At 45.7% G+C, this 25,915-nt stretch overlaps 1 protein-coding gene across 1 annotated transcript; it reads right to left on the bottom strand.

Moving 5' to 3' along the window:
* Nucleotides 1-14,281: 14,281 nt before the first annotated feature.
* On the bottom strand, nucleotides 14,282-23,953 carry PRF1 (perforin 1). The gene is given in 4 exon segments (XM_020975190.2): nucleotides 14,282-14,601; nucleotides 14,603-15,584; nucleotides 17,113-17,823; nucleotides 23,849-23,953. Coding segments are annotated over 3 exon segments (1,692 nt in total). The 5' UTR covers nucleotides 17,676-17,823; nucleotides 23,849-23,953; the 3' UTR covers nucleotides 14,282-14,454.
* Between the last annotated feature and the right edge of the window lie 1,962 nt (nucleotides 23,954-25,915).

Raw genomic sequence — 25,915 nt, forward strand, 5'->3', positions numbered from 1 at the left:
TTGCTGCTTGGAGGACATCGCTGTGTGACCCTGGGTGAGTCGTTTGACCTCTCTGGGCCCGAACCTGTTCTCTAAGACCAGGTGTTAGAACTGTGTTGAAGGAAGGAGGTAGAAACTGAACAGCTTTACCAACGAAAGCAAAGGTCCAGTCCCTTTTCCCCCACCCTCCTTCTCCCACCGTTTTTTTTTCTTCTTCTGTCAACAAGCATTTGTTAAATGCTTTGCAGTGTGCCGGGTCTTCTGCTAAGACAACTGTGCCTGCTCCAGAGGGGCTGACATTCCTGGGAAGACAATACAGTCATCCTTTACGTGTTGCAAATTTCCCCATTCCAGTTTCTGATATATCGAGGGTCAGCATGAAAAATTAAATGGGAATTTTTGGGGGGAGTTTTGTGGAAGCTGCAGACAGAAAAAGTTTAGAAACTCAGAAATCCATAAAATATGCATATAGTATTGCATAATATCAACATATCTTTTAATACCATAAATATACACAATTTCTTCTCTGGTTTGAAGGGAGGGCCAAAAAATTTTATACAGATTTTCCAGACAGGGGGATAATGATACATAAAAGGAAGCTGAGAAGCAGTGATTTGTTCTGGTGTAATAAAGAAAAAGACCGTAATTTCCATAATCATTCAACATTTATTAACCACCTGCTGTGTGCCAGGAATGCCTTGGGGTCTTCCAAGAACCTTCCATACTGTTTCCTATTAGGGAGGAAATGCAAGTACCATTATCCCTGTTTTACAGATGAGAAAATTAAGGCTTCCAAAGGGGAAGGACATAGCTAGTATTAGTGTCAGAACTGGGATTTGAACCCAGGTCATCTGACTCCAAATCCACTCTTTTCCATTTTTTTCCACATTGCCCTAATATCTCCAGTCTAAGAAGCACTGATTAAACACCATCTGTGTGCAAGGCATTTTGTTCGGCACTGGGGGATACAACAACAGGAAGAACCATTGATGGACTGGGAGTCATGACTCTGGGTTCAAATCCCTGTGCTTACAAGTATTTCTGCCTGTGTGAGCCTAAAGGTGTGAGTCACCTTTCTGGGCCTTTGTCTCCTTACTTGTAAATTAGGGATAACCATCCTAGACTTGAGAAGCAGCTGGGGGTGGCAGATAGGGAGCTGGCTGGGAGGATCAAGGTTCAGATCTTGCCTCTAACACTGATTAGTTGACTGAGCCAATCACCTAACCTCTCAGTGCCCAGGCAAGTCTTGGCAACTTTGTAAGAGGTGCCCATCTGCTTGGCAGAGGGACTTTTCTCATCCAGGAGTCCCCTGTACCAGTGAAATAACAGGCCTAATGCCATGTTGCCCTCCACCCCTTCCCACTCCCCATCTCACAGGGTGGCTGTGAGGAAGGCACTTTGCAAAGCTTGTGGTGAGGGAATTATTATTTAGAGTCCAGCCTGCTCCTGGGGAGCTGGGCAAGCTGGAAAAGGCATCAGGATGAGGCTGGCCCAGCTTGCTTGTTTGACTCCCTGGGGGAATGAAGCTGCCCAGCTGTGGAAGGCTTCACGCGTCCCCGGAGCAGGGAGGGTGGCCCCGAATCCCCCGAACAGCTGCCGGCATACCTCAGCCTGGCTCAGAGTCCTCACTGCGGACAGGGTCCTTAGCCCCTGGGACCAGCTCTTGGGGCTAAGGGCGTGCCAAGACAAAGCTGTAGACCTGAGATCCCAGGATCCTAGGGTCTGGCCCTGTCCTCGGAGCTCCCAGGGGCCTTGGAGAGGACGAAGCTCACACCTACCGTTTACAGCCCAGGCGGAACGTTCGGCCCGAGAAGGGAAGGGAAGGGCATGTCTGGATCGTGGCGCGCGAGCTTCGTTTCATCGCTAGGCCGGGGCATGACGCTCTGTCCCCCAGCCAGCTCGGGTGTTTCCCGTTTCTTGGCTCTCTCCTTTCCTGTCCCCAATGTGCCTGAGCTCCGGCTCTAGTCCGCTGAGCTTTCTCCACGGTGAGGCTGGCAGCTTTCATGGTGGAGGGTGAATGTGCGGCTCGTTGCCCAGATCTGAGCTTGTCCCAGGGGACAATTTGCCGAAGAAGAAGGAAGGCAGTACACCCCGGAGAAGCTGGGGCCCGTATCAAAGTCGATAAACGGGCTCACGTGATCACAGACCCAGAGGTGGAAGAAGCCTTGAAGGGTGTTAGTACCTTCTCCAACGCCCGAATTTTACAGAGAAGGAAATTAAGAGTGGAAAGATCTAGTGACTTGTCCGATGTCACACAGCTAATACTCAGCAAAGTGAGGATTTGAACTCAGGTCTTCTGGTTTCAAAGCCGGTATTCTTTTCACCGTAACACACTATCTCTCTAGATTGAGTCTTTTATATGCTGCGGGCAGCTAGGTGGAGCTGGGTATGTAATCAGGAAGACCTGAATTCAAATCCATCTCAGATATTTACTAGATGTGTGACTTGGGCAGGTCACTTAATCCTGCTTGCCTCAGTTTCCTCATCTGTAAAATGAACTGGAGAAGGAAATGGCAAACCACTCAAGCAGCTTTGCCAAGAACACCCCAGATGAGGTCACAGAGTCAGACATGACTGAAAGGACTAAACAAAAACCAGAACAAAATTCAAGTTCCACAGACCAGCATTGTTGGCCCCATCTTGGAGGGGGCCCTACTCATAGCTGGCTGAAGTTGTGCCCATCAACAGTAGATTGGCCTTCACTGTTCTTCTGGGACTGGCTGGGTAGAAGAAGTTAATGGTGGTAGTAGTGATGGTGATGGGGTATGTATGTCTGCTGAAGAAGAGGGAAGCAGGAATGGCCCCAAGGGAGATAGTCCTTGACTAAGGCCAATTAAAGACACTGCCCAGCTCCCCAAAGTCCCACTGGGCCCCGCGGGGGTGGGGGTTCTGGCCTTTAATGAGCTCTCTGGAAGTGAGCTAGGGTGCCTGGGGATCCTCCCAAACCCATCTTGTGCCATTCCTGCCTCTACCCCCAGCCTTCCTGGCAGTGGAGGAGAGGGCTTGGCCTCGCTGAAAGTGAAGAATTTGCAGGGGAGCAAAGGGAAAGACTTGGGCAAAAAAAGGACCTCTGCACAATCTGGAGAGGCATTTTTTGGCCACCCTTCCTATGGGGTGGTTATAGGACTGTTCCTTTAGAGTGGAAAGAGTGTGGATTTTAAATCAGAGGACCTGGGTGTAACTCTCTGCCACACTTCTTCCTAGCTGTGTGACCTTGGGCAAAGCCCGTCAGTTGGCTGGTTCTCAATTTCCTTAACTATAAAAGGAGGGGGTTGGCACCCTTTCAGAAGATAATGATGAAGCACATTACCCACCTGATGAGAGAGACGTGATGGATTCAAGATGCAGAATGAGACATATATTTTTGGACATGGAAAATGTAGGGATTTGATTGCTTGAATGTGTGTTTTCTTTTTCTTTTCCAAATGGGATGGGGTGGAAGAAAGAGAAAGACTTGTTCACTGGAAAAAATTAACATAAAATGAAGGGGTTGGACTAGACCAAGGGCTCTTAATTGTCTTATGTCTGGGTCCTGTGGCCTTTGGCAGCTGCTGAAGCTGATGGACCTCTTTACAGAATCACATTTTTAAATGCACAACATAAAACACTTGGGACCACAAAGGAGGCCAATTGGATTGAGGTGCAGTTATCAAACTGTCTTTCCAATACATGTTTTCAGATTTCCTTGAAATCAATCCATAGGAGCCAGGTTAAGAACCCTGGACTAGATGATCTCCAAGGTTCTTTCTCACACTAATAATATTCTATATATTCTAAAGAACTGTCTGGCTTTAATTTTTTTCTATTTCAGCATTAGCATTCTGTGTTCTATATTTTAAGGTCCTTTCCAGCACTGATATTTCATGTCTAAGGTTCCCTCCAGCTCTGACATTCTGTATATGTTCTAAGATTTCTTCCAGCTGTAGAAGTCTATGTTCTAAGATTCTCTCTAGCTATAACATTCTATATTCAAAGGCTCTTTCCAGCTCTGACATCCTATATTCAAAAGTTCTCTCTAGCTCTGATATTTATGTTCTGAAGTTTCCTCTAGTACTAACATTCTATGTTCTAAGGTTCCCTCCTGCTGTAACATAGGGTTCTCTCCATCCATAACATACTGTGTCCTAAGGTTTCCTCTAGCTCTGACATACTGTCTCTAAATGTTCGTGATGATAAACAATAGCTAATCGTGTTTGAAGTCAGGACCAGGATTCTATTTCTGACTCTGCTCTGTGTGACCTTGGGTAAATTGTTTCCCCTTCTAGGTCCTCAGTTTCCATAGCTGCAAAATGAGGGGGTTTGGGATTTTCTAAGGTCTCTTTTAGCTGTGACGCTGATGATTTGGGCAAGTGGTTTGTTTCTCTCCCTTGTCTAACTCTGAGTCACCCAAATTTGCCTTTCAATGAATCCTACACAGCAGAACCCCAGCTCAGTGAGGAGAGCCTTCTCAAGCTCTGGTGTCTGTGTGGTTTGTCTAGACCTTACCTCAGTGCCCTGGCTGGGGGAAGGGAGTGTGCTCAGCTGGTCCTCTAGAAAGGAGGGAAGCAATGGCCATTGCATTCTGGAATTCCCCTCCTCGCACAGTCTGTGAGAGGTGCTTGTAGGAGCCTGGAGTGGTCACCTCACTGCCTTTTCTGAAGTTAGCCAGACAGTCCATATAGAATGGGAGACGGAAGGAGCTTGGGTGGTGGATGAGAGGCATCTTAGAGATCGTTGTTCTAACCCCTTTGTTTTACAAATGAAGAAACTGAGGCCCAGAGAGGCACCATGATTTACCCATGGTCATACAGCTTGAAGTGCCAGAGTCAGGACTGAACTCAGGTCCCCTTTTTCTAAGTCTGGTGCATTTTCCACTGATTTTGATGTGCAGAAACTGTGACCAAAGACTTGTCCCTTCAACTCTCTGGGCCTCAGCTTCCTCATCTGTAAAATGGGGAAGATGCTAGTTAGTATTCTATGCCTTGCAGGACTGCTGGGAGAAGAGCACACCATAGATAGGAAAGTCTTGGCTCAGGTCCTCTTCTGCTATCTGGCTGCCGTGTGGTGGTGACCCTTCCTGAAGCTCCATGGATTTCAGATCTGCAGAACCTAAGAGTCAGGGGGGACCTTCTAGTCCAGCCTGTTACTGACCAAGGACTCCCCTACCATTTCCCAAACAAGTGGTCATCCTGTTCCTGTCTGAAGGAGGAGGGAACTCCTGACCTCTAGAGATAGCGCATTCCACTTAGGGAATGCTTTGATCATAAGGAATTTCTTCCTGAAAGCAAGCCTAAATCTGTCTCTGCCTGGCTTCTACCTCTTGCCCAGGCCAAGCCTTGACTGGCCACTGAATGAGTTATAATCCTGCTCACAGACTGAGCAATGACCCCAAGAAGAAAACTGAGCCCATCCCCAAACTTAGCCCCTAACCCTTAACCAGTTTTTGTCATAGGGAAGGGTCTCTCTATAAAGGGTGGGGGGGGCAGAGGAATGGTTTTTAAATAACTGTAGTCTCAAAACAAAAGCATAAATAAATCACATTTTAAAGTTTATGTTGTAAATAATGTAGTTTATTTTATTTTTTAAATAAAATTTATTTCGATTTTTTAGTTTTCTACATTCACTTATAATTTTGTTTATTTCTTAAAGGAAATTCACCCTCCCCCAGGAGGGCATAGGGTTCAGCACTACTGTCTTGAACTGAGCTGAACCCAGAGAATTCATCATTTTTACCATTTCCCATTATGATTATGATTAGTGTGATAATAGCTGCTCCTTACCACAAAGACTCATCTTTTTTAATACTCATCTTCTTCTGGTGTTTTTTCGTTGGCTTTGCTGCTGCCTTCTACGGACCACAGGATTTTTCTCTCTGACTTGTCGCTTCCTCTTTAGAATATGAGCTTCTTGAGAGCAGGGACTGGCTGACTTTTTCTAGCCCTAGTGATTAGCACGGCTGCCGGCACACAGTAGGCGCTTAATAAATGCTTCACTCATTTGTTCACTCACTCATGCTCCCTGGCTTCGAAATTGGCTTCAAAAGGAGGAGTCGGGAGAAGCAGAGCTGTTCATTAGCTGTCGGACTTAGCCCCGGCGGGGTTTGCAGGGACCATGGAAGCTCAGTGTGAGTCACCAGTGTGATCTGGCTGCCCAGAAGCTCCTGTCATCTTGGCTTGCCTTGAAGAGAGGCCAGGATGGAGGAGGAGGTGATGAGCCCGCTGTTCTGGGGTCAGATCACTACTGGAGGACTGGGTTCAGTTCTGAGCTTCCCAGTTTAGGAAGAAGATTAATGAGCTGGATTGCATCCAGAGAGGCATGACCACAATGGCCTCACAGTGCTGCCTTACAAGGAATGTCTGAAGGCCCTGGAGTGTTGTAAGCCTGGGGAAGATAAGGTTTGAGTGAAGGGAAAAAGGGAACATTCCCAGGGTTCAGAGGCCTGTCATGCAGACTGAGGGAGTAATCTCCTTCTGCCTGGAATGGGGGGTGGCAGCCTGGTGCAATGTATAAAACACTGGCTTTGGAAGGAAGGAAATAGACAAGCATTTATTAAGCGCTAACCGTGTGCCAGGCACTGGGCTAAGTGCTGGAAATATAATATAGTGCAAACAAAAGGAAAGACAGCCGCTGCTGTCAAGGAGCACACAGAAAATAACACATAAAAGACAGCAGAGGGGCAGCTCGGTGGCACAGTAGATAGAGCACCCACCCTAGAGTCAGGAGGACCTGAGTTCAAATCCCTAGGCAAGTCACTTAACCCCAATTGCCTCACAAAAAAGGGGAGCAGAAAAGCAAAGACTGCAAAGTGGGGGAAGGTTTTGAAATCCAGAAAGTCAGGAGCAGGTCAGGGAAGGGGATGAAGGCCGGCCAGCCTGGGCCCCTCTATCAGCTGGAGGCTGCTCCATGCAGGGGTGGTAGGCTGGGCTGGGGCAAGGACCTCCCAGGCACTGACAGAGATTCAGCTATGAGATTGCAGCAGAGACCTGGTTTTCATTAACGGGTCAATGAGGGCAAATCAGGAAAGACCTTGGAATTAGTAAGACCTGAATTCAAAGCCTCTCTCAGACACTTTAACCTCCCAGCCTCAGTGTTCTCATCTGTAAAATGGACATAATAATAGTGCCTACCTCCTAGTGTTGTTGTAAGGATCAAAATGAGTTAAGGTAGATAAAGTGCTTTGAAAATCTTAATGTTCGATATCAGTGTGGACTAATGTTACAGGTGATCCCAGCTCAGACCAGAGCAACCCATGCCAAGGTCTAATTTCCATCTGCCGACTTCTGCTTCCTCTCCCTCACCTTCCCTTTAGCCAAGCCTTTCCTGCTTCCCAATCCTGATTCCCAAGACAACCTGTTCTGAGCAAGGTGGGAGGAGAAAAATTCCCCTCGGCCCCAGGCATAGATGAATATGAATGGAAAAGCATTTCCTAAGGCCTTGATCTCAGAACTATGCTGAGCTTTCAGGATACAAATAGGAAAGTGAGACAGTCCCTCTTCTTAAAAATAACAATAGCTGACATTTATATAGCAATTTGAGGCTTGCCAAGTGCTTTGCAAATATTGTGAATTTGATCCTAACAACAGTGCTAAAAGATAGATGTTATTATAGTTTACAGATGAGGAAACTGAGGCAGACCGAAGCGAAGTGACTTGCCCAGGGTCACACTGCTAGTAAACCTCTGAGTCTTCCTCCTAACTATATGCCCAGCACTCTATGTCTTGTGCCACCTAGGTCAAAGGGCTCACGTTCTCACTGGGGGGACAAAAGAGAGGAGAATCTGCCTGCAGGACAGAGGCTAAGGCACCAATGTATTGGCCTTTCCTTCTCAATGTGAGTATAGCCTGGGTCTCTGAGCTGGAATGGGCTGAGATGGAGCTTTGTAGATCTAGTGGATTGTAGCTCTAGCGTTGATCCTGCCCCTCCCCTTCCCCCCTGGAACAGGTCTCCGGCACTGAACCACTGCCTCCTTTAGTTCAGACCCCACCTGGCTCCTCTGATCCTACCAGAGCTGATGGGCGGTGCCAGAATTGCTTTGAAGATGAGGGCTGGGCTCTGCGTTGCTATTAGTAGACAGATGTCCACATAAAACCTTTCGTGCTCCTGCCCATCCAAGCACTATAGTCAGGGCAGGACCCCTTCCCCTACCATAGCTGGACTTGGCTGGGGCAGTGAGGCTCAGCTGATAGGCAGACTTTGGTCTCCAGAGCCCATCACCCGGGATCGTTCACCCACAATCCAGGGTGCTTGGGGGAACCAGGGTGTTTGTTTCCAGAAAGGCAAAGCTCACATTCTGTTAACGCTTGAAGGGAGAAGTGAGAGAAGGCTTCTCTTCTTGGTAAAATGAGAGGATTGAATAAGAGAGAATTGACCCCGAGGCCCCTCCAAATGCTAACTCCTATGAGATGGGGGCAGGGGAGGAGAGAACATTTGGGGGGAAGGGTTTGAACCCAATCCAGATGGAGGGTCATAGAATCATGGGCTTTAGAGCGCCAGTGAATCCAGTGACTCCAAGAGCTGGAGGTGAGGACAGAACGAATGTATTCCAAGAGTGTGTAGACAGTGTGTATGTGCAAGAAGTAGCAGATGGGGATGGAATCTGCCGTGTGTGAAGGAGCACAATGTGCAGTAAGCCTGGAAGGGTTGGTGGGTGCAAATTCAAGCAGAGGAATGGATATTTTGGGGAAGCAAGAGGGAGGCCCTAGGGCTTCTTGAGTACTGAAGTGATGTGAGAGAGCTCCATTTTAGGAACATGAATTTGGCATCCTAGTGAGGGTGGATTGGAAAGGGGAGAGATCAGAGGCAGGGAGGCCAATGATTTGTTGTGGCTGCAGAGGCTCAGATGTATAAGACGGGGTAACCATGTGCTCTGAGAACTTCAAAGACACCATGGTGATCATCTGGGCTAACCTCAGTAGAGGGAGCATGTGGGAGCCCCATGAGGGCCCTGAGTCCCACTGGGTTGTCTAATGAAAGAGGGAGGCCCAGAAGAAGCCCCAGAGCCCAGTGGCCCCCAACATCCAGAAGCTTTGAAAGAAACCACTTTTAATGGGGCGGGGAGGGACACGTGTGTGTGTGTGTGTGTGTGTGTGTGTGTGTGTGTGTGTGGTGTGTATACATTTTTTTAGTGTTCTGTCTGGAAACTGTCTGGAGCTTGTGACAGGGGGAGGATGAATTTGGAGCTAAGAGCCCTGGGTTGGAGTCCCTGGACTAATATTTACTAGCTGTGTGACCCTGGGCAAGTCCCTTCTCCTATCTGTGCCTCAGTTTCCTCATCTGTAAAAGGGGGATAATAATAGCACCTACTTCCTAGTTGTTGTAAGAATCAAATGAGGCAATATATGTAGAGAAAGATTTCTGTAAAATGGTGATAATAATAAGTAATTATAATGGCCTCCCAGGGTCAAATTTTTTGTTTGTTCTTTGGACAAGATCTGTGATTTCATTGGTGTAGGAAATTCTCTCTCAACCAGGGCAGATCAGAGACTTTTCTGTAGCTTAGCAACTTGGGGTTAAGTGACTTGTTTAAGGCTGCACAGCCAGTATGTGTCAGAGGCTCAATTTGTGATGAGGCTAAAAATGAAATCGTGTCTGGAAAGTACTTTATAGACTAGAAAGTGCCACGTACATGTGTTGTTTTTTATAATCATCATTATTCCAGCCTCAGACACGTCCTCATTATGTGACTTTGGGCAAGTCACTTAACCTTCGTTGTTTGCCTCAGTTTCCTCATCTGTAAAATGGAGATCATAGTAGCATTTACCTCCTAGGGCTAGTGTGAGGATGAAAGGAGGTAAATGTAATTAGCACGGCACCTCATACATAGTAATCACTATAAGCACGATAATTGTTGTTGTTATTATTTCTACTTCTTTGTCCTGGATTTGTGATTTCAGAGGGTGTGGGGATCTAGAACTAACTCCAGAGATACAGGTCAGGAACTTGCCTGTAACTGAGTCTTCTTTGACAGGGGGCACTTGGAAGATACCAGGTTTACAAAGCAGGTATGGGTCAGAGGCTGCACGTGAACCTAGGTCCAGCCCTCTGCTCACTAGGTCCTGCTGCTTCTCTGTCTTTCTAGGTGTTAATAGGATCCATTTTTTCCCCCCACTGCACTGGGCACTGCTTCACTATCCCCTGCCTTAAGAGACGGTTCCATGACTGACTATGGCTGAATCAGATCATCCTCTGGGACCCTGTCTTCTGGGGATCAGCCTTTCTACCCTTAGGTTTGTCCTCCAAAGACACGGCCAGATTCCTCACCCTCTCCCTTCCTCCGATCCATTGCTGAGTAAGTATCTAAAGCCTTTCTAGGGTGGTAGGACCTGATGTAGCTGGAGTTCTGCTGGCAGAGCCTTTGCCAACCCAGAATCACCTCCTTGGAATGATGAGGAAGTGGAGGAAAGCTTTAGGGAACAATTGTGATCCTTTAGTTCAGACCTTGGGGGTGGAAGCACTGGACTAAAGCACTTTAGGAGAAGATGGGGTGTCTTGACTTGTGTGTATACAGGTATTTCTCAAAGAGTGGGCTCCTTGAGGTCAGGAGCTGCTTATTTTTGTCCTGGTCTCTATGGCACCTCCCACAGTGCCATAAATGCTTATTGAATGAATGAATGACCCTCATTCTCTTCTCTGGGGCCAAGGGGAGCAAGTCCAATCTCTCTTCCACATAACGATTTCTTCTGTACTTGAAGTTGACAGTCATGTCTTCCCTAAGTCCTCTCAGCACTGAGTAGCCTCAGTTGTAGAGGTTCCCCTCTGCCCTTGACCAGCTTCTTAGAACCCAAAAGGCACTGCCCTAAACAGGAGAGGGACTTGTCCCTCTCCTGGCTCTGTTCCAAGGCCACTTTTAGGAGTGACAGGTATCAATGGAGTGTAAACCAACTGTTTACTTTCCACCTATATGAAAGGAAAAGGGGAAAGCAGTTGTACCAACTTGAGAAGGAGAGAAATTGGAGACATTTGTTGAATTAGGAACACCATTCGCAGCAAAAGAGGTTTGTAGAACACTGAATACTCATGGGATTGTCCATTTCTCTAGTTAGCTAGCAAAGGAATTCAGCTATCAAGTGAATGAAGCAGGATTTGAACTCAAGTCTTCTGCATCTCTCCAAATCTAACACTTTTGCCATGGGGCTAACCTAGCCTTCTGAGAAAGTATACCCAAAGTAATTCTCCAGAAGGTTCTAATAACTGGAGGAATCAGACAAAGACTCAGGGAGGAGAGGACATTGAAACTGAGAATTAAATGAAAAGAGGAAAAGGGAGGGAACCTTAGAAGGGGTGCAGATTAAGAAGTCAATTAGACGTTTGAGAAGGGGTAGGGTAAAAAGAGAGGAAGAAAGGTAGGATGGAGGAAATGCACAGCCAGTGATTATCACTTTGAATGTGAATGGAATGAACGTTCTCATAAAATAGAAATGGATAGCAGAATGCATTAAAAACCAGAATCTGATAATATGTTGTTTACAAGAGACACGCTTAAAAATGAGACATACACAAAGAGTAAAAATAAAGGGCTAAAGTAGAATTTATTTTGCGTCAGCTGATGCAAAAAAGGGCAGGGCTAGCAATCATGATCTCAGATAAAGTTAAAGCTAAAATAGATTTAATTAAAAGAGATAAACAGGGAAACTACATTATGATAAAAGGCACTATAGATAATGAAGTAATATCAGTACTAAACTTATAAGCACCAAATGCTATAGCATCTAAATTTTTTGAGGAAAAGTTAAATAAATTACATCTGGAAACAGAAAGCAAAAGTATAAAAGTGGGGGACTTCAACCTTCCCCTGTCAGGACTAGGTAGATCTAACAAAAAAAAAAAGTAAGAAAGCAGTCAAGGAGATAAATGGAATCTTAGATAAGCTAGAGATAATAGATATCTGGAGGGAATTTAATAAGAATAGAAAGGAATATGCCTTTTTCTCAGCAGTACCTTTACAAAAATTGGCAATATAATAGAGCATAAAAACTTTGTAGTTAAATGGAGAAAAGGAGAAATGTTAAATGTATCCTTTTCAGGTGATAATGCAATAAAATTATATTTAATAAGGGACCATGGAAACAGATTAAAAATTAACTGGAGACTAAATAACCTAATCTTAAAGGATGAGTGGGTTAAAGAACAAGTCATAGAAGCAATAAATTATTAAAGAGAGTGATAATATGGGATGCAGGAAAAGCAGTAATCAGTGGAAAATTTATATCTCTAAATGCTTACATCAATAAAATGGATGCAATTAAAAATAAAACTAGAAAAAGAACAAATTAAAAATCCCCAATTAAACACCAAATTAGAAATCCTAAAAATTAAAGCTGAGATTAAAAAAATTGAATGTACAAAAAAATAATTGAATTAATAAATAAAACTAGAAGTTGGTTTTATGAAAAAATCAATAAAATAAACAAACCATTGGTTGATATAATTTTTTAAAAAGAGAAGGGAACCAAATTTCTAGTATCAAAAATGAAAAAGGTGAATATATTACTAAGGAAGATGAAATCAAAGCAGTTATTAGGAGTTATTTTGCCCAATTATGTGTCAATAAATGCAACAATTTAAGTGAAATGGGAGAATATGTACAAAAATATAAAATGCCCAGATTGACAAAAGAGGAAATAAAATATCTAAATAAGCCTATTTTAGAAAAAGAAATTGAACAGGTCATCAATGAGCTTCCTAAGAAAAAAGGCATCCAGACCAGATGGATTTACAAGTGAATTCTCCAAAATATTTAAAGATCAACTAATTCCAGTATTAAATTATTTGGAATAATAGGCAAAGACCTATGTAATCCCCTTTATGAAACAGATATGGTGCTGATACCCAAATCAGAAAGAACAAAAAGAGAGAAAGAAAATTATAGACCAATTTCATTAATGAATATGGATACAAAAATTCTAAATAAAATACTAGCCAGAAGACTACAACCATAGCACAAAAATTATACATGGGGACCAAGTGGGATTTATGCCAGGAATGTAGGGATGGTTTAACATAAGGAAAACATCCATCTTTTCTCCTTTGATCAGTTCAGATGACAGTGAGATTCAAGCATCAGCCTCTCTCCCACCTTATATAGACTTCTACTTTCTCACTCTCAATTATGGAAGATAATTTCCCCTAACCTGCATTTCCCTTTCCCTCCCTTTACATTCTTCTTTTAAGTTTATTGAGGCGTAGCAGAACCATTCCCAGTCCTTCTGTCTACATGGACTCCCTCTATGACCCCTGATGATGATAAGAGTTTAGAAGGGACACGTAGATCATCTCCCTGTATGAGAATATAAAGTCCACTCTTATTTAGATTCTCATGATTGTCTCATTGGAGGTCTTTAAGCAAAGGTCAAATGCCCGATTTTCAGGAATGCTGTAGAGGGCTTTCTTCATCAGGTATGCCTTGGATTAGATGGTCTAGGAGGCCATTCCTGGTGCTGGTAATCTCTGATGATTGAATCACTTGAGATAGTTTAGGTATGGAGGCAGGGGGATTGCATATATGACCTCTCAATGCCATTGATTTCCTTTAGAGCACTCGCTGTTTTGGTGCATACAGTAGGAACTGAAAATAAATGTTGATTGAACTGAATGGGAATGACAATGGCATTGTTTGGGTGTGTTCAGGCAAGTCAATCAATAGGTCAAAAAGCATTTTTAAGCACCTACTATGTGCTGGGCATTGTTTTAGGTGTTGCGTACACAGAGACAAAAATAAAAGTCCCCATCCTTGAGGAACATATTCAATGGAGTGGCTAGTTAATTGTCCATGGCCAAGAAAGTAATGAGCCAAATAGATATCAGCTAGAACTAGGGCGGGGCAACTGGGGCATTGGCAAGAATAACTCACTAAAATAGGAAGCTATTGGATAGTGCACTGGGGTGAGTCCTCCCCCTCACCACTCCCCATTCTGCATTATGGGTGTGCAGGGCCCCTCTTCCCCCAATCCAATGAGGTCATGCTTTTTGCTGCTTGCTCTGGGCACAACATTTGAATAAGTGTTTGATCTCCATCCTATTTTCTAACCTGAATGCGCAGGGTGCTGGGCTCAGCACAGGCTCTCCCTCGGCTGGACGACAGCACTTTCCAATGGGGATTACCCGTTCCACTAGAGTCTATTCTGCTGCTCTTTCCAAGGAAGAGCCCTGTTACTCTCCTACCAGTATCAGGATTGGATGAGGCCTCGTTGGAAGAAATTTTTATATTAAAATAGATGATTATGATTATTAAATGAGCAGAATACCAAATGCAAGGCTAGACAGGACCTTAGAAGTCATCTGATCCAACTCACTTATTTTAAAAAGGAGGAAACTGAGGCACAGAGAGGTTAAGTGATTTGTTCAAAGTAACTCAGGTAGTGAGGAGAAGAAGTGAAGTTTGAACTCGGGTCTCTCACTCGGAATTCACAGCTTCTCCCATTGAGCCGCACAGCCTTTTAGTCTGTTGAGGCTTGAAAACAAGCCCCTCCCCACTGTTTACCCCTCTCACTGGGACTTTTACCACACAGCTCCACTCCGGTTTCCTGCTGGCTCCCCAAGAGCTCCACGAGGGGCGTACTGCAGACAGTTGCTCCCCTTGAGATGGGGGGCACATGTCACTTGGTAATGGAACTTTAGGTGGCCATGACTGAAGTAGCAGTGCTCCCACCATCCCCCCTGCCTCTGGCAGGCGGTCACAAGAGCCCAGGAGGTCGTCATCCCAGCCCTGGTCTGCCTCCCACACCTGCATCCTCAGGGGGCCCCCAGTCATCAGCTGCACAGTCCCAAAGTCCAGCTTCGTGTTCCATGTGGGATTGTTATTATTCCATACCACTGGGGTCCTCAGCTCCTTGTTTCCAAAGAAGGCCTTGATGTAGGCATCAGTTGCTGTGAAATAATCTCCCCACAGGTTCTTGGCGCTGATGCTGGTCACCTCCACGTGGGCCAGCCCCCTCTCCCTGGGGCAGCAGTCACCGCTGGTAAAGACTGATGTCTGGCACACACAATGGCACGGGTCTCTGGGGTTCTTCTTCTGCCCTGGAGGGCACGGCTTGCTACAGTTCTGCCACCGGGCTCTGCTGTTCACATAGTGGCTCACAGCCTGTCTTAGCTCCTCTCGCCAGGGACTCTTAGACTTCAGCAAGAAGTGCAGAGGTTCCAGTGTGTAGGCCAACAGTCCGGGCTTGCTGGGGAGTGTGTTCATCCATTCTGAGAACTTCTCTTTCCCGTCCTGATCCGAGAAGAGCAGTTCGGATGAGCCCCCGTTGAATTTCCCTCCCTCCACCTCCACTTTGCGCTCTCTGTAGGTGGTGTGGAAGGAGCCCTTGATGTTGTGGTTTTTCTTCTCTTCCTCACACTTCTTGACATCTGATGAGGCTATGGCATTACCCACAGTCACGGCTGCCTCCACTGCAAGGCATGTGCTCACATCATTGGCCTTGAGCCCATCCAGAGCCAGCATGCATGTACGAAGGGCAGTGATGTCTGTGGCCCGGCCCCCCAGCTCCACGGACTTGAGAAAGTGGGTGCCATAATTGGCGATGAACCGATGGTAGTCGGCGCTAGTGGAGGCACTGAATTTGGGGGGCAGAGCCTTGACAGCCCGAAGGAACTCTTGATTCAGGGGGGGGTCCGCTACCAGGTGAAATCTGTGAGTGGAAAGAAAACCATCATCATCATCCTTCGAATCACCCAGCTTTACAACCTCTTAGCCATCCTCCATTCTTTACTCTCCTTCATCCCAGGTAACCAAATGGTTGCCAAGTCTTGTCACTTTTGCCCACATGACATCTCCTGTGGCAGATCCCTTCTTTCTACTCACACGGCCGTGGCTCTAACTCCAATCGCTATCACATCATGACTGGACTATTGTAATGGTCTTCTAATGGGTCTCCCTAACTCATTTCTCCCCTGATCCACCCTCTACACGGCTGCCAAAGTGATTTTCCTGGACTAAAAATCTGACCGTGCCACTCTCCTGTCTTCCTATGGTTCTGGATTAGTGCCAGTACTATCCCTGGGATCTCATGGGATCATAGATTTCAAATTGGAAGGGAGCTCAGGGACAACTCATTTTTACAGATGATGAAACTGAGGGCTTAACTGACGTCAAATGACTTGCCCAAGGTTACCTGGTGACACTTATTAGAGTGACACTCCATTCCCAAGGCACTGCATCACACTTCCTCCCTGATTTGGACTAACCATTATCATTCACTTCTGCTCCTTAGTCGACGATGAGTCCCTGCTCATACTAAATGGTAGAGGAAATAGAGCACTGAATGAGACTGGAGCTTGAATCTTGTCTCAGATATTTGCTCACCTTGTGGTCCTGGGCAAGTCATTTCACGCCTGTTGTCTTCAGTTCCTACCTCTGTAAAAGGGGCTTAATAATAGCACCTACTTCCCAGGGTCGTTATGAAGACTAAACGAAACAGTCTTCTTGCCTGGAATGCCTGCCCTTGGCCCTGAAGGTGCCAACAAATAGTTTCCCTTGTTCACATCCACGTCATGGCCTCTGGCGCCGGCCTCATTTCCCTTCCCCTCATCAGCTGCCAGGCTGCTGCAGCGGCTCCTGCTGCTTTGATGCCCCCCATTCCCATCCCCCTTCCAGTTTTGAAAACATAAGCAAATCGACTCAGTCATTGCTTTGGGAAAACCTGTGTCCTACTACCCCACTCTGGCTCCACTTTTTGTCCTGGTAACTTTATTTTTTCCTTCCTTCCTTCCTTCTTTCCTTCCTTCCTTCCTTCCTTCCTTCCTTCCTTCCTTCCTTCCTTCCTTCCTTCCTTCCTTCCTTCCTTCCCTCCTTCCTTCCTTCCCTCCCTCCTTCCTTCCCTCCCTCCTTCCTTCACTCCTTCCTTCCCTCCTTTCCTTCCTTCCCTCCCTCCTTCCCTCTCTCCTTCCTTCCTTCCTTCCTTCCTTCCTTCCTTCCCTTCCTTCCTTCCTTCCTTCCTTCCTTCCTTCCTTCCTTCCTTCCTTCCTTCCTTCCTTCCTTCCTTCCTTCCTTCCTTCCTTCCTTCCTTCCTTCCTCTTTGCAAACATCCGAGGTCTATCTGTGTAAGTGGCAGCTGTTAGCTGTCATTCTGCTGACGCTCCTTCCTCTGCGCTAAGTGGTCTTTGTTCCTTCTATCCAGTGGCTTGTCCCCTGAGCAGCCCGTCCCCTCCCCCCCCTACCTGTAGTAACTACACTGCACCGAGTCGATGGTGAAACTGTACTCGTCCTGGTGGGTCTTTCCAGCTGCGAACTGGGCTGCCTCAGAGTGGGAGGCAGCCACGGCTATTTGGCCCTTGATGTTGGGCTTGGGCTGGATTTCCAGGCCCACCTTCCAGTCATTCTGGATCGTCTTGGCGGCCTCGGCGGCCACTTGCACAACAGAGGAGGCTTCGGTCTTGGCTACGTCCCGCTTACAAATAGCACTCTGGCTGTGCCAGTCCGTAATGGCCAAGGGAAGGCGCTGGAGCTCTCCTTCCTGCATATCGTTGCTGCACAGTGTGCAGGTGCCGTCGGCACGCTCGAATCTGTGAGCGTCCACAGGGAAGTAGCCCGTTCGGCGGAGGGTGGTCACATCCACACCCTCCCCGGCCAGCTCCCAGCCTGGCACAAACGCCTTATGGCGGCGGCATTCAGCCCGGGTGGCAGTCCGGCAGGGCGCCGGTGTGGCCCAGGGAGGCTGGAGGAGGATGAACAGACAAAAGAGGAGGAGGCCAGGGAGGGAGGAGGAGGAGGACCGAGCCATCTTGTCCGCAGAGAGAGGGAGGAGGTGTGAAAAAGCTCCGAGTCTCCGCGGCGTGGGAGCAGTTCGACGGACTCTTCTGTCCGCTGCCTAGCTCATGGCCAGAGGTGCCGCCTGGAGGGATGAAGTGTTTGGCCTATGGGATGGGAACCTGCAGTAGGAACATGGCAATTCCACATCACTTCTATGCATACAATGTCTGAGCTGAGGGAGATCTTAGGACATGGAATAAAGAATGTTAAGGCTAAAAGTTTCTGTAGAGAACATTGAGCTTAGAAAGGCTGAGAGGAGGGACCTCAGAATAGAAAACCAGAGCTCAGAAGGCCTTTAGGACATGAAATTCTAGAGGTGGGAGGGACTCTAGAACATAGAACATGGAGTCTCAGAGCAGTGGGAGACCTTTGAGAATACGCAGTGTCAAAGAGGGGATGGTTCTAGATCATGGAACATAAAACATCAATTCTGGGAAGTTCCTTAGAACCTAGAATTTCAGAGGGAGAAGGAAATTAGAAGACAGGTCACGGCACATCAGAGCTGCAGGTGCCTAAGAACATTAGTTTGGGCGCAGAGGTATTAAAGTGATCCAGGACTGGCGTCTCTGACTTCCTGTGGTCTTTCTCCCACACCAAAAACAGCCTTCAAAAATGAGATCTGGATATGAAGTAAGGCCAGAGGGAAGCTAGGGGGCGCCATAGTGCCTACAGCACTGGAGTCAGCCAGACTCGTCTTCCTGAGTTCAAATGTGGCCTCAGACACTTCCTGGCTGTGTGTCCCTGGCCAAGTCACTTAACCTTGTTTGCCTCAGTTTCCTCATCTGTAAAATGAACTGGAGAAGGAAATGGCCAACCACTCCGGTATCCTTGTTGAGAAAACCCCAAATGGGGTCACAAAGAGAGGGACACGACTGAAAATGACTGAACAATGTGAAGTAAAGGAGACTCTCTTTTTTGAAACACACACACACACACACACACACACACACACACACACACAAGAACCTTTAAATTCAGTTGAGTGTTCTCTTCTTCCATTACTCAAAACATTTTGAGAGCCTCCCTTTAGGAACTGCCTTCTGAGATGGTGTCATATGATAGCATAATAACAATAGTAGGAAAGGGAGAGGGACTGAACCTGTGATTTCATTGTGGAGAGAACTCCCAGGTGAGGAAATTCCCCCCACCTATGCAAGTTGACCCCTCCTATGTAATTTAGAGTCTCAAGGAATTGCTTTGATTTGGATGCCCATCAACTCCCATAGGGTCTGGCACAAGATAGCTGCTTAAAAAATGCTTTGCTGAGAGGTTAAGTGATTTCCCCTAGACCACACAGCCAGTCTTCCTTGATGGGCATCTCTGAGGGCAGATTTGATATTCGGAACTGAACAGAAGTCATTTTGTAGCTGGTAATAGAGCTGGAAGGGGGTGGAGACAGCTTCTATACCTTTAAGTCACTGGTGGCCGGTTCAAATAGGAGCTACATGTAAGGACCCCTGCAGGCTCTGTATTGGCTTAAAAAACTGCATATTAACATTTTCTGTGTTCTACTGATTTTGTGAAATAGTCCCCAAATACACTTTAATCTGGGACTGCCTACCTCTCTGGGCAAGGAAAGTGCTTTGTGAACTTCTTTTTTGTTGTTCAGTCATTTTTCAGTTGTGTCTGACTTTTGTGACCCCATTTGGGGTTTTCTTGGCATGGATGCTGGAGTGGTTTGTCATTTCTTTCTCCAGCATATTTTACAGATGAGGAAACTGAGGCAACCAGGTTTAAATGACTTGCCCAGGGTCACAAAGCCAGTAAGTGTCTGAGGCTGGATTTGAATTCAGGTATCCTTGACTCTAGGCCTAGTACTCTATCTACCTAGATGCCCCTTGAGTGCTGGTGAAATGGGAGTGCCAATTACTGCTGACGAGAGTAAGGAGTAAAAATGGACAGCTCCTGTGCCTTGCTGGTACCTGAAACATCAAGAGAAGCAGAGGACTTCTCCTAGCATGTTGGGTGGGCCTCCCGTGAAGAATTTATAGGAGGCCATGGACCAGAAGAGCTCAGGATGAAAGGACAGACAATTTAGGATATGCCTCACTGGGGGATAGCGTCAGATGTGTGCTGGTAATTGTTTACCAATCAGCTTTCTGGACCAAAAAAAGAAACAAAACAAAATGGTGCTCACAGGGTACACTTGCATTATTGACATTTTCTCCATTACTTTCTTAAGTCTAGGCAATCAATAAACCATGCTCTGTGTTTGCTGTTTTGTGTTTGTTGATTTCCAAGGTGTAAATGCTCCCTCTGAAAATTTAACGCTTGGCTCCGGAGAGCGGCTGCTTTGAGCTGGCTCCAGCACACCCTCCAGGTAGCACCCACATCAGTAAGAACACCCGGTATGTTTGTTTAAGCATCAGTATTATAAATGGAATGCTGTGTGATTGTAATGACCAAGCTTGGTCCCAAAGAAGAGATGAAAAAGTCTACCTTCCTCCCTTCTTTACAGAAAGGAGACATCATGGGTACAGTATGTTGCCTCTACTGTCAGACTTGGCTGAGGATGCGTCGATTGGCTTGACTGAACTGCTTTTTGTCCCTTTATTTTTTATTGTTTGATACAGGGGCTGACTCCCCACAAAGGAGACTGGGGGAGGGAGATATTTGGAAATGAAAGGGATGTAAAAACTCTGGATGCCAACAACGATGATGACGATGAATATCATTATCGTGATCTCGTTACTTTGTGATTGCCCCAGGTACAAAAGTCTGACACTAGATACCAGTCCTGATGCCCATGTATGTACATGACATTTGGCAGTCAGCCCTGTGGTCCTTGCTCTGCTCATACCCCCCAATTCTGGCATCTCACAGAACTGTCAGCAGCCTGAGGACTTAGCCCAAAGACTTTGGGCAACTACCTCCCATCCCTTAAGGCCGATGGAGTGCTGGGGTCATGGCAATGGCCCTACGGGATTAAAACATGGAGGGCGACTTCAGTACATGGGAAGGGTGTCATGTAGAAGAGTGATTAGAAAGAGTCCTGGACTTGCAGTCAAAAGATCTGGATTCAAGTCCTAATTCTGGTCCTTCCTTATGACCTTGGATAATAACTTTATTTTCCTCAGCCTCAGTTTCCCTCCTCTGTCAAACAACTAGATTGGCCTTGATGGACTCTAAGGTCCTTACCAGTCTATTGTTCAATGATTCTGTGACTACTCGCTTGGTCCCAGCAGGCAGAACTAGGAACGCTGTCTAGAAGGTATGAGGAAACATAGTTCAGCTCTGTATAAGGAAGGGCTAGATTTCTAACAGCTGGCTGGAAATCTTTAAGGTCCAATGCTGAGATTCCATGATTCTATGAGAAGGGACTTTGTTCTGAATAATGCTTTGGAAAGGGGACAGTCTTCAATAGTAATTTTGGCACCAAGGACAAGGAAACCCTAGTTAGGGCACATGGCAAGAATTGTGCTATCTGGTCAATTTTGTAATTCAGGAAGGGAAAATAATACAAAAAGTAATTAAGGCAAATTGAAGTGTGTGTGTGTGTGTGTGTGTGTGTGTGTGTGTGTGTGTGTGTGTGTGTGTGTAATTGGTGACTTCCAGCTCTAGTCCAAAGCCCTACTTGTCCTCCCCTAGGTATGGCTCAGGGAAGGAGGCAAAGGCTCGTGGAAGTGACATGTAAGGGAATGCCTCTTGACTTGGGGATCCAGAACTGGTTAAAGCATATTTATAGAATGCTAGAATCTCAGATCTGGGAGAAATCACAGAGGGTACCTGTTTTAACACATATTTGAGTAAGACAACAACTCCTATATATCATAGGTACGACAGTCCTGAAGGACGTTTATGGCACAGTTCATTTATTCAACAAACATTTAATAGATGCTGACTACTGTCCTGGTCCTGGGGGAGGTAAAGTATAGTCAAAGGAAAGGGCTTCAAATCTTGCCTGTGCTCTGTGCTACCTTTGTGATCTTAGCCAAATCACTTCCTTCATTTCTTTCCTTACCTGTAAAATTATGGGATTGGAGCAGATGATCTCGAAGGTCTCTTTCATTTCTAAAGCTTATAATCCTAAGAAGGTTTAGTTAAGACATGGTCTCCTGTCCTCAAGGAGTTTACAGTTTAGCTAGGGAATAAGATTTAAACCCAGGTCACTCCAATATGAACATATTTTATGATACATACTTTTTGGGGGGGACTGAACCTATGATTTCCTAAGGTTAGGGACTGGGAAGGAAACCCTCTCTACTACTGGCCTGGTGAGCCAAGTCCCCCTAACCAGACCCTTCAGCAAATGTGCTGTAATGCCATCTCAGAGAACTCTACCATGCTCTAACTCTCTACCCTTAGAGGACAGCCTGAGCCACTGGAATATGAGGTAAGTTTGGGTTGTCTATGTGCCCATCTCGTCTCCCTGTAGGGTCTCCACACCCCCATATGTCTGGGCTGGCCCTGGTATCCTCAGCTGCCTCCCCCCTGAGAACCCACCTTTTTCCTGGAGCCATCCCTTGGAGGTCTGCTAGGGATGCCAAGGGGCTGGTGGCTTCCGTGTTAATGCCCCTTAGAAAGAATGAATATAAATCCCTCCCATTTCTGCAGGCTTTGAGCTATATTTTATAAAATCTTCTCCTCTCCACCAGCCCTATGAGGCCAAAGACAGTTATTTTCATTTTATAAATAGAAAAGGGAGACTCTTTTCCTGGGCAACTAGAAAGGGTAGTGAACAGAGTGCTGGTTTGGGGGTCAGGAAGACCTGAGTTCAAATCCTACCTTAGATAGTTACCTAGCTGTGTGGCTCTGGACAAATCACTTAACTTCTCAGCCTCAGTTTCCTCATCTGTATAATGGAGATAATAATAACATCTACCTTACAGGGTTTTAATGAGGATCAAATGAGAAAACATATGTAAAAGCTCTTTGCAAACCTTAAGAGCACTATATAAATACTAGTAATTATTGCTATGGAGGCTACTGCAGTTGCTACTACTAGTTTACTACCTGCTGCTACTACTACTTCTTTATTTTTTTTGTGTGAGGCAATTGGGGTTAAGTGACTTGCCCAGGGTCACACAGCTAATGTCAAGTATCTGAGGCCAGATTTGAACTCAGGTCCTCCTGACTCCAAGGCTGGAGCTCTATCCACTGCACCACCTAGCTGCCCCAGCTACTATTACTTCTACTATCACCTGCTGTTGTTGTTGCTGCTGCTGTTACTACTACTACTACTACTACTACTACTACTACTACTACTACTACTATTACTACTTCCTCTTCTTCTACTACTACTACTACTACTACTACTACTACTATTACTACTTCCTCTTCTACTACTACTACTACTACTACTACTACTACTACTACTACTACTACTACCACTACTACTAAATACTACTTCTACTACTACTACTTCTACTACCTGCTGTTACTACTACTGCTACTACTTCTACTACTACTACCTGCTGCTACTATTCCTTCTATTACATGCTGCTGCTGCTGCTGCTACTACTACTTCTACTACCTGCTGCTGCTGCTGCTGCTCCTCCTCCTTCTCCTTCTCAGGAATAGCTAGTAACATCACTAGAATTTGAACCCAGATCTTCTGATTTCAAGGCTGTACAGTATACAGCTATTCAGTATATAGTTCTGCCTTGCTATAGTAACAAAAACTGTAACAGTAACTCTTGTATTCTAAAAGGGACCTCTAGTGCCTAAACTCAGAGGTATCCTTTGCCCTGGTGATGGAATTGCTAATAGGGAAGGGATTTTTGGAAGTGATGGAGATTGGTTTGGGACTGGGGTGGTGGTGGTGGCCGAGCCCTTAAAGTCACTCTGTAGAGGCAGCTGGGGTCAGCCCCTTGGGAGCCCCGAATGGGGCTACTCTTAGGATCACAGACTCAAGGACTGACATGGGACTTTGAGAGGATCCCAGATTCAGAGGGGACCTGAGACATCACCCAGTACAATCCCCTCCTTTTACAAATGATGCTTTCAGGCCCCGGGAAATGAAGAAACCTACCTGAGATGCCACAACTATGTACGAAGAGGAAGAGCTGAGATACCAGATCTGGTTCTCTGACTCCAGGTCTGATACTTTGCCTTCTCAGAAGGAATCGCGTCTCCAGTGGGACACCATGAACCTCAGTGACCAGTTCCCAAATCCCTTGGGCTTCTGTCTCCCCATAGCCTTACCTGGCTTGCTGCTGATCCCGGGCTGCAGTCACCCTCTCTCTCTGCAGAGGCCTCTTCAAGTGGCGCTTCAGTGACATCATCCTTCCTATCCCGCCCCTGCAGAGAGGCTTACCACGTACTCTGTCACCCAGGTAACCAGAGCCATCATTTCTCATTCTTCTACTCACTCAGGGGTTGTGGTTGGTCTTCCATTTCCTCCCCGCCTTTTTCCCTTCACAACCCCACCTCCTGTCCAAAACCTTGTTATCTGGGGCCGTCTACAGCCCAAGAGGAAATGAACCAAGAAATATCAGTTGTTTCCATTTTTTGGTACAGTTTGCTGCACTGTGGGTGCCACTAGCCCCTGACTCTACTAGGGGATGACCTTAGTTCTGAGGAGGGTAGTGAGACAGGGGCACCATGACTACCCAGGAATTTTACTACAACTTTGGGGAAGGGGAATGGTACAAGTAGTGACAAATGAGGTGACAATTGCCATTTCTGCTCTAGTGGCAGTGGATGGGATGTGGGCATGGATGGAACAGCTGGGCTTGGAACTGGGAGTCTTGGATTTGAATCCTAACTCTCATACTTACTAGCTGAACCTCTATGACCCTCTCTTTCCTCATCTGTAAAATGAGAGTTTGGACTAGAGCAGTGGTCCTCAATTTTTTTGATCTTAGCATTCCTATTTATTTTCAACATTATTTTCTTTTTAAATTTGAGTTCCAGATTCTCTCCCTCCCTCTCATTCCTTCCCTACCCACTGAGAGGGCAAGCAAAATGATATCAATTATACATGTGAAATCATGCAAAATATATTTCCATATTAGTCATAACACAAAAAACCAAGAAATAGAAAGAAAGTAAGAAAGATATGCTTTAATTCCTACTCAGAGTTCATCAGTTCTCTCTCTGGAGGGGGATAGCATTTTTTCATCATGAGTCCTTTGGAATTGTATTGGATTGTTGTATTGATCAGAGAAGTCAAGTGAATCGAAGTTGATGATCATTATAATATTGCTGTTACTGTATTAATTGTAACTGTGCTGTTACTGTACTAATGATCTCCAGGTTCTACTTACTTCATTTTGCATCAATTTATATAGATATTGCCATGTTTTTCCTGAAATCACCCCCCTCATTGTCTTTTCTTATGGCACAATAGTATTCTATCACAATCACATACCACAGCTTGTTCAGCCATTCCCCGATTGATGGGCATTCTTTCAACATCTAATTCTTTGCCAGCATAAAAAGAGCAACTATAAATATTTTTTAATATAAATTTATTTATTTTTAGTTTTCAACATTTACTTCCACAAGATTTTGAGTTCCAAATCTTCACCCCATCTTGCCCCTCCCCCACCCCAAGATGGCATGCATTCTGAATAACCTTTCCCCTAGTCTGCCCTCCCTTCTATCTCTCCCCCCCTTTCTCTTATCCCCTTCCCCTTCTATTTTCCTGGAGGGCAGGATAGATTTTTGTACCTCATTTCCTGTATTTCTTATTTCCCAGTTGCATGTGGAAACATTTTTTTTAAACATGTGTTTTTAAAACTTTGGGTTCCAAATTTTCTCCCTTCCTCCCACCCCACCCACCCTCATTGAAAAGGCAAGCAAGTCAATACAGGCCATACATGTGCAGTTATGCAAAACACTTCCATAGTAGACATGTTGTGAAAAACTAACTCTATTTCCCTTAATCCTATCCTGCCCCCCATTTATTCTATTCTTTCTTTTGACCCTGTCCCTCCTCAGAAGTACTTCCTTCTGATTACCCCTTTCCCAATCTGCCCTTCTCTCTATCATCCCCCTGCTCTCTTGTCCCCTTCTCCCCTTTTCCTGTAGGGTAAGACAGATTTCCATACCCAATTGATGTGTATGTTATTCCCTCCTTAAGCCAAATCCTATGAGAATAAGATTCCTTCATTTCCTCACCTTCCCTGTTTCCCCTCCACTGTAAGAACCTTTTCTTGTCTGTTTTGTGCGAGATAATGTACCCCATTCTACCTCTCCCTTTCTCCTTCTCCTAGTATAATCCTCTCTCACCCCTTAATTTTATTCTCCAGATATCACCCCTTCATC

The sequence above is a fragment of the Phascolarctos cinereus genome, unplaced genomic scaffold (genome assembly GCF_003287225.1).
Source record: "Phascolarctos cinereus isolate Bilbo 61053 unplaced genomic scaffold, phaCin_HiC Scaffold_3;HRSCAF=262, whole genome shotgun sequence".
NCBI classification, from domain to species: domain Eukaryota; kingdom Metazoa; phylum Chordata; class Mammalia; order Diprotodontia; family Phascolarctidae; genus Phascolarctos; species Phascolarctos cinereus.